The following is a 17112-nucleotide window of genomic DNA, read 5'->3' as shown; positions in this document are numbered from 1 at the left end:
CATCAGAATATACTTGCAACCCTTATTTTTATCATAATATATTAATTGTTTTTTACGTTGTAAACCAATGTTATTGTAAAGAACCACTGCTTCATTTCTGTGAATCGATTTGTGGAAACAGTTTTTTTAATGATATAGCAATTTGGATGTGAGATGCTTTTATAGTGTTTTGTAGTGGGATCATTCTTTTTAAAATATGATTTGTTATCTCAAGTAAATGTCCGTATTGTTTCAGGGCAGACTCTGAATACGTTTGTGGTTCTCGTCGGAACAATAATTCGAATAAGTTAGGAACAGTTAGTTCATTTTCGACTCGGATTATATTATTATCATGAAAAAATACTTCCGTATCCCCTAAAAACCAACGATTGTTGCGTTTATAAAGGTCGTAAATCCCGTCACCTGATCGAAAGCTGCAGATCAGTAAATAATGCTGCACTTGGTCCAAATAATCACATTCATGTGGAATAACGCGACGCTTAGAGCAGTCTCGGATTCATCACTTGTCACTCTTTCCAGGACATTGTTTCAAAATAAAAGTTTCCGAAGGCTCTTGTTTCACAACATTTTGGTTAAAAGTACTCGCGCTGGGCTGCACGAGTCATAGAGCTGGCCCAAGCTTATCCAAATGTAAAGTAATATACTTGAATGTTTGTTCATTTATTGCATCATTCTCCATTCACGCACGCTTCGCCAAAATATATTTGGCAACTATTTTCCGTATGACATGATCTAATGCATTTGCCTCAGCAGACATGATACTGAAGTCGTCTCATAGCATAAAGCTTTCTTATACAAAAACCACAACACACACACATTGCGCTGTCTAAGTTATTAAAACTTCAGGCATGCTAGTTACAATTGCTGAGACCTAGAAGGATCTAGAAGCAGAGGTTAGCGGTGGTTTCAGAGGTGTAGGTTTCCTAGCATTATACCGCGCTGTCAACACACTGACGGAAATAAATCCATCTAGACCACTCATCACAACATCAACAGTGCGAGGCAACTGAGAAACCCTCTGTGCAATATCAGTGCTACTAGAGGATAGTTTCTGTAGAATCTCTGCCAAGTTACTGTTTGGTGCAACTTTTACTATTTCTACTATCAATTCCTTAAATAAATCAAGTCCTTTTCCAGGAACTTTGTGGACAAGCTCGAAATAGAGCATTATGTTGATCCATCAACCATTCACCTTCAGATACTGTACGAACTCGAGAAACTCAACTTGTACGTCTCTTATGCTAGAAGATCTGTAAACCGACGCGTCACCTCATCTGACAACACACGCACTGCGTTCGTGGTAACTCCCGAGACTAAGTTAACATATTATATTGTTTATTCGCGGCATCCCCAGAATACCTAGGCGCGCACACTCATTTTAAAACCGTTCCACTTAATCACAATTTCCATCAAGATCGCGAGATAAACACATGTCATGCTGACAATTCTGAGGACCACCTTCGAATTTTGAGACGCTGTAGTCATTCATTCTCCAATGATTCACCGCTATAAAATGATCAAATCCGCAACGGTACCGTCCATTTTGTAATGGAAAATCCTTTACAATAACGATAAACCCTTGCTTTTTTTTTCCAGCGTAAGGAGTGCATATCCTAACATTTTTGAAACCTCATGTCACTGTTGACATAATCATCATAAGCAATGGCGTAAATTAAGTTCATCCATGCGGAAAAGTATGATAATGTTTGAATCATCTCGAAGGAAATGTTTTGGAATCGTGCTGTATGTTTGAATTTGATAAAAGAAATCGACATTTGTGTGTTAGCCCATAGAAAAATACTGCTGTACGATACCATGTTTCTCGCACACAATGTCATCAAACACGAACTCTGAATTGGACCTGGCTTCACTAGGAGACACCACATCTGCATTTTCTGTAAATGGAAAATATCCCAAGCCTTCCACGGCATTTAGAACCGTATCCAAGTGCTGATAATTTGTCCTTTGCAGTGACTTCGAATACAAATACAAATTCTCGTAGCGAAGACCGTTTGGTTCCTACAGTAAACTCAGTGGAACGGATATTTTTTTTTTTTCCACAGTTGCAAGGACCGGCGACTGCAGAAGGCAGTAAAGACCCTTGTCGCGATTCACGAGCACTGGCTGCTTCGTCCTTTGTAATCCACACAGGCCTCGCGAAGGGGTGGAGGGGAAGTGAGTGGAGGGGAAGTGAGCGGAGTCGAACAGCTGAACGGGCGAGGCGGCGGGGAGTCTGGGTGGAGCGGAAATATGCATCGCTTTTGTGAAAAGACAACGCCCCTTGCCAGTTTGATTTATTTCGCTGGAAGACTGACACGTCGACGATACGCCAAAGCAACAGGTAGCAGGTCACCAGGGATTGTTGCGAGCAGGCGTCGACGTTCTACCAGGCCGTGTGGGTAGGAAACACAGAGTACACTGCGACTTAGCGTACGAAGCTCGTGGCGGGCAACCTACAATGAAGACTTCGACCGGTAAGTCTTCAACAAGTCCCCCCTTTGCCCGGATACGAGTGCTTCAAGAAACTATGTGCTTTTGCGACGGGAATTTCACTGATTATAAACAGCGATGTCAGTGCCTTTGCAAGCAAAACTTTAAACTTTCATGTCAGAAGCAGTGACGGAGTTTTGCCCTTTTAAACCATTGTCATATGACTTCTTAAGTCGTCAGTACTGTAATGTCATTACTACGACCTTAATGTTTTTTTGACTATGAAAGGCCTCACCAAAATATCACAAAAATAAACACGATCACCAGTTAAACATTGAGATATAATAAACACACAATGACTTTGAGGCAAAAAACCATGGTAAAATGGGAACTGATATTTTTATAGGGTTTAATATTTTTAATTAACATTTTTGTGTATAATTAGTTTTTGTATCGAGCACTGGCCATGAGGCGTGAAGGATGACGAGCACTGGCCATGAGGCGTGAAGGATGACGAGCACTGGCCATGAGGCGTGAAGGATGACGAGCACTGGCCATGAGGCGTGAAGGATGACGAGCACTGGACATGAGGCGTGAAGGATGACGAGCACTGGCCATGAGGCGTGAAGGTTGACGAGCACTGGCCATGAGGCGTGAAGGATTACGAGCACTGGCCATGAGGCGTGAAGGATGACGAGCACTGGCCATGAGGCGTGAAGGATGACGAGCACTGGCCATGAGGCGTGAAGGATGACGAGCACTGGCCATGAGGCGTGAAGGATGACGAGCACTGGCCATGAGGCGTGAAGGATGACGAGCACTGGCCATGAGGCGTGAAGGATGACGAGCACTGGCCATGAGGCGTGAAGGATGACGAGCACTGGCCATCAGGCGTGAAGGATGACGAGCACTGGCCATGAGGCGTGAAGGATGACGAGCACTGGCCATGAGGCGTGAAGGATGACGAGCACTGGCCATGAGGCGTGAAGAATGACGAGCACTGGCCATGAGGCGTGAAGGATGACGAGCACTGGCCATGAGGCGTGAAGGATGACGAGCACTGGCCATGAGGCGTGAAGGATGACGAGCACTGGCCATGAGGCGTGAAGGATGACGAGCACTGGCCATGAGGCGTGAAGGATGACGAGCACTGGCCATGAGGCGTGAAGGATGACGAGCACTGGCCATGAGGCGTGAAGGATGACGAGCACTGGCCATGAGGCGTGAAGGATGACGAGCACTGGCCATGAGGCGTGAAGGATGACGAGCACTGGCCATGAGGCGTGAAGGATGACGAGCACTGGCCATGAGGCGTGAAGGATGACGAGCACTGGCCATGAGGCGTGAAGGATGACGAGCACTGGCCATGAGGCGTGAAGGATGACGAGCACTGGCCATGAGGCGTGAAGGATGACGAGCACTGGCCATGAGGCGTGAAGGATGACGAGCACTGGCCATGAGGCGTGAAGGATGACGAGCACTGGCCATGAGGCGTGAAGGATGACGAGCACTGGCCATGAGGCGTGAAGGATGACGAGCACTGGCCATGAGGCGTGAAGGATGACGAGCACTGGCCATGAGGCGTGAATGATGACGAGCACTGGCCATGAGGCGTGAATGATGACGAGCACTGGCCATGAGGCGTGAAGGATGACGAGCACTGGCCATGAGGCGTGAAGGATGACGAGCACTGGCCATGAGGGGTGAAGGATGACGAGCACTGGTCATGAGGGGTGAAGGATGACGAGCACTGGCCATGAGGCGTGAAGGATGACGAGCACTGGCCATGAGGCGTGAAGGATGACGAGCACTGGCCATGAGGCGTGAAGGATTACGAGCACTGGCCATGAGGCGTGAAGGATGACGAGCACTGGCCATGAGGCGTGAAGGATGACGAGCACTGGCCATGAGGCGTGAAGGATGACGAGCACTGGCCATGAGGCGTGAAGGATTATGAGCACTGGTCATGAGGCGTGAAGGATGACGAGCACTGGCCATGAGGCGTGAAGGATGACGAGCACTGGCCATGAGGCGTGAAGGATGACGAGCACTGGCCATGAGGCGTGAAGGATGACGAGCACTGGCCATGAGGCGTGAAGGATGACGAGCACTGGCCATGAGGCGTGAAGGATGACGAGCACTGGCCATGAGGCGTGAAGGATGACGAGCACTGGCCATGAGGCGTGAAGGATGACGAGCACTGGCCATGAGGCGTGAAGGATGACGAGCACTGGCCATGAGGCGTGAAGGATGACGAGCACTGGCCATGAGGCGTGAAGGATGACGAGCACTGGCCATGAGGCGTGAAGGATGACGAGCACTGGCCATGAGGCGTGAAGGATGACGAGCACTGGCCATGAGGCGTGAAGGATGACGAGCACTGGCCATGAGGCGTGAAGGATGACGAGCACTGGCCATGAGGCGTGAAGGATGACGAGCACTGGCCATGAGGCGTGAAGGATGACGAGCACTGGCCATGAGGCGTGAAGGATGACGAGCACTGGCCATGAGGCGTGAAGGATGACGAGCACTGGCCATGAGGCGTGAAGGATGACGAGCACTGGCCATGAGGCGTGAAGGATGACGAGCACTGGCCATGAGGCGTGAAGGATGACAAGCACTGGCCATGAGGCGTGAAGGATGACGAGCACTGGCCATGAGGCGTGAAGGATGATGAGCACTGGCCATGAGGCGTGAAGGATGAAGAGCACTGGCCATGAGGCGTGAAGGATGACGAGCACTGGCCATGAGGCGTGAAGGATGACGAGCACTGGCCATGAGGCGTGAATGATGACGAGCACTGGCCATGAGGGGTGAAGGATGACGAGCACTGGCCATGAGGCGTGAAGGATGACGAGCACTGGCCATGAGGCGTGAAGGATGACGAGCACTGGCCATGAGGGGTGAAGGATGACGAGCACTGGCCATGAGGCGTGAAGGATGACGAGCACTGGTCATGAGGCGTGAAGGATGACGAGCACTGGCCATGAGGCGTGAAGGATGACGAGCACTGGCCATGAGGCGTGAAGGATGACGAGCACTGGCCATGAGGCGTGAAGGATGACGAGCACTGGCCATGAGGCGTGAAGGATGACGAGCACTGGCCATGAGGCGTGAAGGATGACGAGCACTGGCCATGAGGCATGAAGGATGACGAGCACTGGCCATGAGGCGTGAAGGATGACGAGCACTGGCTATGAGGCGTGAAGGATGACGAGCACTGGCCATGAGGCGTGAAGGATGACGAGCACTGGCCATGAGGCGTGAAGGATGACGAGCACTGGCCATGAGGCGTGAAGGATGACGAGCACTGGCCATGAGGCGTGAAGGATGACGAGCACTGGCCATGAGGCGTGAAGGATGACGAGCACTGGCCATGAGGCGTGAAGAATGACGAGCACTGGCCATGAGGCGTGAAGGATGACGAGCACTGGCCATGAGGCGTGAAGGATGACGAGCACTGGCCATGAGGCGTGAAGGATGACGAGCACTGGCCATGAGGCGTGAAGGATGACGAGCACTGGCCATGAGGCGTGAAGGATGACGAGCACTGGCCATGAGGCGTGAAGGATGACGAGCACTGGCCATGAGGCGTGAAGGATGACGAGCACTGGCCATGAGGCGTGAAGGATGACGAGCACTGGCCATGAGGCGTGAAGGATGACGAGCACTGGCCATGAGGCGTGAAGGATGACGAGCACTGGCCATGAGGCGTGAAGGATGACGAGCACTGGCCATGAGGCGTGAAGGATTATGAGCACTGGTCATGAGGCGTGAAGGATGACGAGCACTGGCCATGAGGCGTGAAGGATGACGAGCACTGGCCATGAGGCGTGAAGGATGACGAGCACTGGCCATGAGGCGTGAAGGATGACGAGCACTGGCCATGAGGCGTGAAGGATGACGAGCACTGGCCATGAGGCGTGAAGGATGACGAGCACTGGCCATGAGGCGTGAAGGATGACGAGCACTGGCCATGAGGCGTGAAGGAAGCGTTAAGTTAAACCCTGGACCTAAGACCAGGCCGAAGGATACCATAAAAAACGACCAGCAGGTATTCCTTTTTTTGACGCGGCAGAGTACGTTAGAGGATGGTGAAGGTAGCCAAGGTGAAGGCATTTTCCCAGGGACAGTGGCGCTCCGGCATGGAAGACCGAGTAACTAAGAAGTCAACTAGTAAGTAAAGGTACCATGAGATAGCAGGCAAGGTGCCGAGTAGCCTGGGGGTGATTCTAGGATATCCGCGTTGTGGCTGGAATGGACTGGGCGGTGTATTTTATTACATTATCTTGTTCTCGTCTGTCCTAGTTGTTTCGTTTTCCCCTTGCATCTCTACTGCACTCATTGCATTACAGTCGAAGCAAACTATATCCTTTCCAGCGCGCACTAATATCTACAGCCTCCATTTCAATTATTACTATCACAAATTTTTTTTCTATAGAACATGGCATTAAAAAAGTTTCTTATCCATTACTAACACTTTGCTCAAGTTATAAAACCATGGTCAGCATTATCTCCAAAAAATATGAAATTATAAAAAAATCAAACAACACAAGTTTATGATTGATTGTTTATATCTTATACAAATATATGTCGAAAAAATTTAACGAAAGGTCTGAACATCACAGTATTTGATTTGGTTATTAAATGAACGATATTGTTGACTTTACTTAGCTACACATTGTGAACACATTAAAACAATAATGTCCCTAAAAATAATCTAAAACCAAAATTCAACAATAGCCTACCTGAAGTGAAAATACACATGGATTGTTGCAAAAAATTGGATTCTTGAATAAAATATTTAGTTGTTTTTATTTATTCAATACAGAATAAATATAACAGAAATGGTAACTTTATTTACAATTGAAAATATCTTACATCAATTAAGAAAACAATCTAGCACAAACACAAATTGTTTTTGTCTTTAAAGAGCAAAATTATAGATGTGTAGGTTTGATTTACATTTGTACATTTCAAAACGAGAATTGATAAACTATTTTTATTATACATGATAAGCTATCTCACGCAAATTAATATATTTATAATCATAACAAAACCATTTCTGAAAACTTTAATAAAATAAAAATTATTCTTCAACAAAAAAACTGAATGGTACAAAACTAAATAATTATAATGTAAAACAAGAAGCAGAAATTTTTTACTTAAAATATTAAAACTACTTTATTAGAAATTACTGGTTAAAATGTGCAGTCAAGTATGCATATATATATATATATATATATTTTACAAATTTACACTAATATGTGTTATAAAACTTTCTTTAAGAAATTAAAGTCAAGTCAATATTTAGTTTCTTATTAGAAGTAAACTGCAAATCATTTTTATAAGCTTGTTTACTTAGGAAAATTTACAACAGAAATAGCAACATATGCCAACAGAAAGTGGCCACTTTCTGTTGGTTTCTGCTGTATTTGTCAGTGTATTTCAGTGGTGTATGTTGGTTTCTGTTGTAAGAAATTATATTAGTTTATGTCGTATTTGAGTATTATTTATTGTATGTTTTGCTGTTCTTCTTGCAAGGGATTTTTTTGGGGTCTGTTGTATTCTAGTATTTTCAATTGTATTCTGTTGTTTTATAGTGTTTTCCATTGCATTTAGTTGTTTATTGTTGGCATCTGTTGTAAAGCAATCTTTTGGTTCTGTTGTGTTCTTAAGATTACTACTGAATTATTTTTAGTTAAGTCTGTTTTTTTGTAAAGTACCTACTATGTTTGGGTCTGATGTTTCTTTAATGTTTTCTACTGTTTAATGTAGGATTTGTGTACTAGCATTTTGCATTACACTATAATGTTTTCAAGTGTTTTCAATGCATTCTGTTGGTTTTTGATGTTTATTTGAAATTATTTTATTGCCATTAGAATATGTTGATTTATGTTATAAAAATATATGTTGCGTTAATTTATTTCATTGGATCCAATTGTATTATATTGTGTTTAGTTTATATATAGTTTAGGTTTTGTTGTTTTTATTAATTTATAGTATTTCATCTTGGGCTTTGTTTAGTTTTGTTTGTATATAGGGTTCTCAAATACATCCAGCAAAAAATTTCTGTATTATGTTGTACTAGAGAAACTAGTTTGCTGTTTTATTTTGGATTATTTAAAGAATATTTAGAAAATGAAATGATAATACACCAACAAAAATTATAATAATACAATACAATTTACAAAAATACAACATAATGCGACAGTAATTTGAACAACATATACATTTAAGATTAACTGAATTCACAAGAAAACATTAATTAAAATACTTTACAACATAAACTAAAAAATACAATGTATTTCAAAGAAATCACATAAAATCTAACAAGAAACAAAGAAAAATATATAATATAAAAAACAAAATACAACAGAATACAATGAAATACACTGAAACCTTAAACCAACAGAATAATTTAGAACTGAAATAAAAAAAAATAATAGAAAATAACAGAGCACAACAGAGAAACCAATAAAATTCAAAGGAAAAATATAAATCTTAGGAAACCACAGAATTTGCTTTACAACAGAAACAAAAACTGACTAAAACTACATAGTGCATTAGAACAGAAACCAACACTAGAAAGAACTAGAAAACAACAAATTGATTTACAAGAGAAACCAACAAAAAATAAAAAAATAAAATTAAAAAAACCCAACAGAAACACACAGAGTGCATTTCAACAGTAACCAACAAAAAAATAACAAAACACTATTAAAGAAAACTACAAAACAACAGACCCAACAGAGAGCCTTTCAACAGACACAAAAAAAAATCAACAGAATACTGTGAAAACATCTAAAAACATGATAACCCAAAAGAGTGCTTTGCCACCGAAACCAACACTATGAAACAACAGAAACCAACAAAATTCAAAGAAAATACCCTAGAAAACAACAGGCTCAAACAAAGTGTCTTACAGCAGACATTAGAAAAAACAAAAACAAAAAATGAAATATATTATATAACCTAATTATTTAATAAATAAAATCAACAAAAAACAACATAATACAATAAAAAACAATAGATAATGAAAGACCCCAACAGAGTACCTCTGGACAGAAAAACATTGAATGTGATGAAATACCCTAGAAATAACAGATCCCCAACAGAGTTCCTTAAAACAGATATCAACAAAAACCAACCGAACACTATGAAATCACTTTATTACAACTGAAAACTACAGAATGTCTTACAACAGAATTCAACCAAACACAATAGAATACAATCCAAGTCACTAAAATACAACAGGAAACAATAAAACTCCTTACAACAGAAATAAATAAAATACAATAAAACACATTTAAACACAAAATATATTTTTTTACAACAGAAAAATCAAACAGAATAGGCCTACAACATAAAACACTCAGCACAAAATAACCACTATTTCACCACAGAAAATAACAAAACCCAACAGATTCTGTTCAAATTTAGTTTACAGCAGTGGATCCAGTGTGTTTTGACAACAGAAACCAAAAATAATTTTGATAATTTTTTTTGTGGGCAAATTTTTCCCAACTGAAACCATTGAAACCCAATAAATTCATTGTGTTAACAACATAAATCAAGAGTTTATAATCTGTTGTAAATTAATGGTAGGGTTTACTGTATTCATTTGTTTGTTGGTCTCTTGTTTCGACATTTTGAAATAAATTTGTTTTTGTTACCTGTTTTTTGTTTTATGCGAACTAGGTCCTATACTCTAACCACATGAACACATGAATCTCTCTGATAATATACCTTAATTTTTTTTTGTAATTTGTGCTTAGTTTTATTACTCTGTTCTCAGATTAAGCTTGTTTAAATTTTATTGTTTTTTTTGTTTGCACTGGGCTTTGTACTGGTAACAGTTAGGCAGAATTTGTTACATTTTGTTGTGACGGAAATTTAACTGGCCCAAAATAATAAAATGCCTTATATACTTAATAAGTTTTATATTTATTTTGTTAAGATCTGAATGAATTTACACATCCCTTTTAATGTAACTGTATGCTTGTAGTATGGCTCTGCATTATATATAAAAAAATATACACATCGATGGTCAGACATCACTTTTTTTTGTATATTAAGTAATTAAAAAAAAAAAAAAAATAATTTTAGATTTTTTTGTGCAAATAACAGGGCAAAGCTATATTGAGAATGCAAAATTTATTTCAACACAAAAATGGAATAGTGTGGTGATAACTTTACGGAAGTTGTGGGTATTTTGGAATACTGCCTATTAATACTTGATTATTTTGTAATGCAGCACTGTGATATTGTTAATATAGTAGGTAATTTTATTCTGAAAGAATTAATGTTTTTTTTTTACTCTTGTAGCGAGATTTTTGTTGGATTTGTGTTTAATCTAATGTTCTTGCCTCTTTGCACTTTGGTGATGATGATTAGTGACAAAATTCTAAGAAAAAGCTCAGTGTTGTGGTATAAACTTTTGTCTCTTTAATTTATCGGTTTTAATATGTTCTCTCGTTTTGTTTGACTTTTTAATTTTACTTCCTTACTTAATTTCTAGAGGTACTGTGTTTAAATGCTTTTTAGTTTTAATTTGGTACTAATTTTCCTTAAATTTGCTCTATTTAATATTTTGTTTTTGGCTGCGCATGCTACTATTGTAATTTAAATATGCTTAGTTTATTTATAATTTATTTTGAAGGCAGTTTTTATTTGCAAGCCCGGTGGGAAAGAAAAAGGGATATCAGTTGTGTAGTGTGCACATGAGGGACCTTGGTGCTCAGACTGCTGGTGGTCCTATTTGCTGTTGCACGAGGTGGCCACCAGCAGCGCTGGGAGCACCTACACGAGGAACGACAACTGGCGAACGACAATCGACACTCGGCCACTGGTCGGTGGCGACGGAAGGAGTGGAGCTGGTGCGAGAGAGCGCCTTGATGCGTGCCGGGAACAACGAAGCAAGGCAAACGAGTCCTCAATTGGCTGTCCAGCACTGCGTTGGCATGGACCTACGACCTATACTGCCGCGCCCCGCTGCCCACCGCTGCATACTGGCATGCCAAGTAGTATGTTAAAGGATCCAGTTCTTATGGGTAATCTTGGCCCGGAAATATGCGATAACTTTACATAACCCACACCCCACCTCCTGGGGGGCAAATGACTGGTAAACCGAATGCGGTAAAATGTGGTAGTGCTGGCTACTTAGTAAGGCGGATTGTCCCGGAGTAGCCACGACACAATAACAGTCCCAGCCTATTTGACCACGTGGCAGCGCCACATTCAGATGGAAATGATCAGCAAGTTCACTGGGCTCGAGACTGGGTTGGTCGTGTAGGCGCCTTGCACCTTTACATAGTTGCATTGATTAAATAATGTTTATTTTTTATTTTTGTGAGCCATATTAGTTCTCGGCAGCGAAGATGTCATGAGCAACATATTAAATGGAGTTACAATTACTTTTGTGTGCTGAGACACGTGACTGTGACTCTTTCGTCAGAACTGTTTGACCCCGCGGGAGTTGTGTGCAAGATGATGCGGTCATTTGCAGCTGTAAATTGACAAAGACCGATGTTGTTCTGGGTGATACAAAAACTTTTTTCACATTTTGGTAATGAGCCAGGGAAGTTGTATAATTTTTTTTGTTCGGTGTGATATTTTCATAAAAAGAACTAGAAAACATAAGAGGGTAGAAAGACTTTGATAATTTGTTAACTAGGTACTTCGTAATGTTTTGTAAATATGGTGGTGTTATCAGTGTTTTGGGCACCTAGGCTTTTACATTATTAAGAATAAGTAATCCGCCCGGTAATCTAGGTATTTAATATTGTTTTTAACCAAGCTATTACTTATTTTTGCACTCAGCTGGGCATTAAATAAGACAGATATTGAAGCTTATGTTGTTTGTGGATATAAGGATACAATTGTGGGTGTTGCTGCCTTTTGGTGGAATATAATCCTAGTGGTGTTTATATTAATTTTGATAAAAATTAGAATAAATGTTGTTGATGTAAACAAGATTTTTATTTTCAAAGAAACTCAACTGCTATTAATTTCCTCTTTATTTGATGATATATTCACCCTTTCGGGAAAATCAGCAGCTGGGATTAGGTGTGTTTTGCCGAAATTTTATGGTTAAAACAGTGTTACCAACTTTACACTTAATACCCGACCGAAGTCAGGATTTTTTATGTTGGCAAGGCTCTGAGATGGGATGCCAATACCGCATCATGTGAACATACAAAATATTGATACACGAAATATGATGAAATGTCCGGTAAATTCCATTTTGAACTTGATTACCATTTGTATATTAAGTAATATACAAACATTTTGGTTCCAGATCTTCAAAGGAGAAATCTAAAAAAAAATTATTTTATTTGCAGCAAAAATATTAATGATTAAATCCACCGTGTCTGTGAATAAAACACAAATCGGTCTAAAAAAATATGCAAAAACGACAACTAGCCAATATGCGAAAATTAAAAGAATCTATGAAAAATCTATAAGTTAAAAAATAAAATCTAAAATTATTTTTCGTACACTAACGAATACGACATCGTCTCGTAGACGAGTGGTAAAATCGTATACAAAATACTTTCACCCCAGCATATCAACTCTGCCAAGAATGGTATCGGGTCCTATATCATCCTTCAAGTCGAGCAAGCATACGACAGGAATACAAGTGTCTCTAATATAGGACCCCAACCTGACCATTACCAGGTACAAGTAAACAACCTGCAGTTACTATCCGTCACTGCTCGACATGTCGCAGAGAGCACTGTTGTCCTGGACACTACTGTAGCGAGAAGCAGCCAGGGGGCGTGCCACGCGGCAACCTGGCCTGGCCACTGCTAGGTACTTGTGGACAGCCTGCAGTTACTATCCGTCACTGCTCGACATGTCGCAGAGCGCACTGTTGTCCTGGACACTACTGTAGCGAGGAGCAGCCAGGGGGCGCGCCACGCGGCAACCTGGCCTGGCCACTGCTAGGTACTTGTGGACAGCCTGCAGTTACTATCCGTCACTGCTCGACATGTCGCAGAGCGCACTGTTGTCCTGGACACTACTGTAGCGAGGAGCAGCCAGAGGGCGTGCCACACGGCAACCTGGCCTGGCCACTGCTAGGTACATGTGGACAGCCTGCAGTTACTATCCGTCACTGCTCGACATGTCGCAGAGCGCACTGTTGTCCTGGACACTACTGTAGCGAGGAGCAGCCAGGGGGCGCGCCACGCGGCAACCTGGCCTGGCCACTGCTAGGTACATGTGGACAGCCTGCAGTTACTATCCGTCACTGCTCGACATGTCGCAGAGCGCACTGTTGTCCTGGACACTACTGTAGCGAGGAGCAGCCAGGGGGCGTGCCACGCGGCAACCTGGCCTGGCCACTGCTAGGTACATGTGGACAGCCTGCAGTTACTATCCGTCACTGCTCGACATGTCGCAGAGCGCACTGTTGTCCTGGACACTACTGTAGCGAGGAGCAGCCAGGGGGCGCGCCACGCGGCAACCTGGCCTGGCCACTGCTAGGTACATGTGGACAGCCTGCAGTTACTATCCATCACTGCTCGACATGTCGCAGAGCGCACTGTTGTCCTGGACACTACTGTAGCGAGGAGCAGCCAGGGGGCGTGCCACGCGGCAACCTGGCCTGGCCACTGCTAGGTACATGTGGACAGCCTGCAGTTACTATCCGTCACTGCTCGACATGTCGCAGAGCGCACTGTTGTCCTGGACACTACTGTAGCGAGGAGCAGCCAGGGGGCGCGCCACGCGGCAACCTGGCCTGGCCACTGCTAGGTACTTGTGGACAGCCTGCAGTTACTATCCGTCACTGCTCGACATGTCGCAGAGCGCACTGTTGTCCTGGACACTACTGTAGCGAGGAGCAGCCAGAGGGCGTGCCACACGGCAACCTGGCCTGGCCACTGCTAGGTACATGTGGACAGCCTGCAGTTACTATCCGTCACTGCTCGACATGTCGCAGAGCGCACTGTTGTCCTGGACACTACTGTAGCGAGGAGCAGCCAGGGGGCGTGCCACGCGGCAACCTCGCCTGGCCACTGCTAGGTACATGTGGACAGCCTGCAGTTACTATCCGTCACTGCTCGACATGTTGCAGAGCGCACTGTTGTCCTGGACACTACTGTAGCGAGGAGCAGCCAGGGGGCGCGCCACGCGGCAACCTGGCCTGGCCACTGCTAGGTACTTGTGGACAGCCTGCAGTTACTATCCGTCACTGCTCGACATGTCGCAGAGCGCACTGTTGTCCTGGACACTACTGTAGCGAGGAGCAGCCACGGGGCGTGCCACACGGCAACCTGGCCTGGCCACTGCTAGGTACATGTGGACAGCCTGCAGTTACTATCCGTCACTGCACGACGTGTCGCAGAGCGCACTGTTGTCCTGGACACTACTGTAGCGAGGAGCAGCCACGGGGCGTGCCACGCGGCAACCTGGCCTGGCCACTGCTAGGTACATGTGGACAGCCTGCAGTTACTATCCGTTACTGCTCGACATGTCGCAGAGCGCACTGTTGTCCTGGACACTACTGTAGCGAGGAGCAGCCAGGGGGCGTGCCACGCGGCAACCTGGCCTGGCCACTGCTAGGTACATGTGGACAGCCTGCAGTTACTATCCGTCACTGCTGGACATGTCGCAGAGCGCACTGTTGTCCTGGAAACTACTGTAGCGAGGAGCAGCCAGGGGGCGTGCCACGCGGCAACCTGGCCTGGCCACTGCTAGGTACATGTGGACAGCCTGCAGTTACTATCCGTCACTGCTCGACATGTCGCAGAGCGCACTGTTGTCCTGGACACTACTGTAGCGAGGAGCAACCAGGGGGCGTGCCACGCGGAAACCTGGCCTGGCCACTGCTAGGTACATGTGGACAGCCTGCAGTTACTATCCGTCACTGCTCGACATGTCGCAGAGCGCACTGTTGTACTGGACACTACTGTAGCGAGGAGCAACCAGGGGGCGTGCCACGCGGCAACCTGGCCTGGCCACTGCTAGATACATGTGGACAGCCTGCAGTTACTATCCGTCACTGCTCGACATGTCGCAGAGCGCACTGTTGTCCTGGACACTACTGTAGCGAGGAGCAACCAGGGGGCGTGCCACGCGGCAACCTGGCCTGGCCACTGCCAGGTACTTGCGGACAGCCTGCAGTTACTATCCGTCACTGCTCGACATGACGCAGAGCGCACTGTTGTCCTGGACACTACTGTAGGGAGGAGCAGCCAGGGGGGCGTGCCACGCGGCAACCTGGCCTGGCCACTGCTAGGTACATGTGGACAGCCTGCAGTTACTATCCGTCACTGCTCGACATGTCGCAGAGCGCACTGTTGTCCTGGACACTACTGTAGCGAGGAGCAGCCAGGGGGCGTGCCACACAGCAACCTGGCCTGGCCACTGCCAGGTTCTTGTGGACAGCCTGCAGTTACTATCCGTCACTGCTCGACATGACGCAGAGTGCACTGTTGTCCTGGACACTTCTGTAGCGAGGAGCAGCCAGGGGGCGTGCCACACGGCAACCTGGCATGGCCACTGCCAGGTACTTGTGGACAGCCTGCAGTTACTATCCGTCACTGCTGGACATGTCGCAGAGCGCACTGTTGACCTGGACACTACTGTAGCGAGGAGCAGCCAGGGGGCGCGCCACGTGGCAACCTGGCCTGGCCACTGCTAGGTACATGTGGACAGCCTGCAGTTACTCGCTGTCACTACTCGACATTTCGCAGAGCGCACTGTTGTCCTGGACACTACTGTAGCGAGGAGCAGCCAGAGGGCGTGCCACACGGCAACCTGGCCTGGCCACTGCTAGGTTCTTGTGGACAGCCTGCAGTTACTCGCTGTCACTACTCGACATGTCGCAGAGCGCACTGTTGACCTGGACACTACTGTAGCGAGGAGCAGCCAGGGGGCGCGCCACGTGGCAACCTGGCCTGGCCACTGCTAGGTACATGTGGACAGCCTGCAGTTACTCGCTGTCACTACTCGACATTTCGCAGAGCGCACTGTTGTCCTGGACACTACTGTAGCGAGGAGCAGCCACGGGGCGTGCCACACGGCAACCAGGCCTGGCCACTGCTAGGTACATGTGGACAGCCTGCAGTTACTCGCTGTCACTACTCGACATGTCGCAGAGAGCACTGTTGTCCTTCACACTACTGTATCGAGGAGCAGCCAGGGGGCGCGCCACACTGCAACCAGGCCTGGCCACTGCCAGGTACACGCCGACAGCCAGCAGCAGCACTGCCGTCAGACTGAAGGAAATGGCAGCCAGGTAGGTCCACCGGGTGCTGGCGATCCTTGGAAGCAGTGACAGAGGGTAGCAGTAGCTGTCACGCGGGCTCTCGTGGTAGAGTGTGGCGTCCTCGTGGCACGACAAGCACTGGTAGTCGTTGGGGCCCGTGCATGTCACACACGTGTAGTGGCAGAGCACGCAGGTCTTCTCTTTGGGCACTTGGTACGACCCTTCCGGGCACATCAGCACGCAGCGGCCTTCGAACAAGTACAGAGCCTCCACGCATTCTGAAACAAGCCCCACGCAAACCTGTCACGACTCCATGTTCTTTTAGATGTAACACTTCAAATAACGATTTAATATTTGTTTAAATAGTCCATCAGTTATTGTAAATGATGGTGAGGTATTTTACACAAATAATCCTAAAATTTAAAAACAGAAGAATTGTGTTACTCAAACCATCAGTTACTCTT

At 45.4% G+C, this 17112-nt stretch overlaps 1 protein-coding gene across 1 annotated transcript in view; it reads right to left on the bottom strand.

Moving 5' to 3' along the window:
- Positions 1 to 10244: 10244 nt before the first annotated feature.
- The window catches only part of LOC134542735 (furin-like protease 1), a 574833-nt gene continuing 567965 nt past the window's right edge, over positions 10245 to 17112 (bottom strand). The window contains exon 18 of the mRNA XM_063387231.1: positions 10245 to 16926. Within this exon, the coding sequence (XP_063243301.1) occupies positions 16508 to 16926 (419 nt within the window). The 3' untranslated portion in view covers positions 10245 to 16507. The remainder of the gene's footprint in view (positions 16927 to 17112) is intronic.

Source organism: Bacillus rossius, assembly GCF_032445375.1.
Source record: "Bacillus rossius redtenbacheri isolate Brsri chromosome 9 unlocalized genomic scaffold, Brsri_v3 Brsri_v3_scf9_1, whole genome shotgun sequence".
Taxonomy (NCBI): Eukaryota; Metazoa; Arthropoda; class Insecta; order Phasmatodea; family Bacillidae; genus Bacillus; species Bacillus rossius.
The sequence above is the reverse complement of the archived record's forward strand: the minus strand, read 5'-3'. Positions and strand labels throughout refer to the sequence as shown.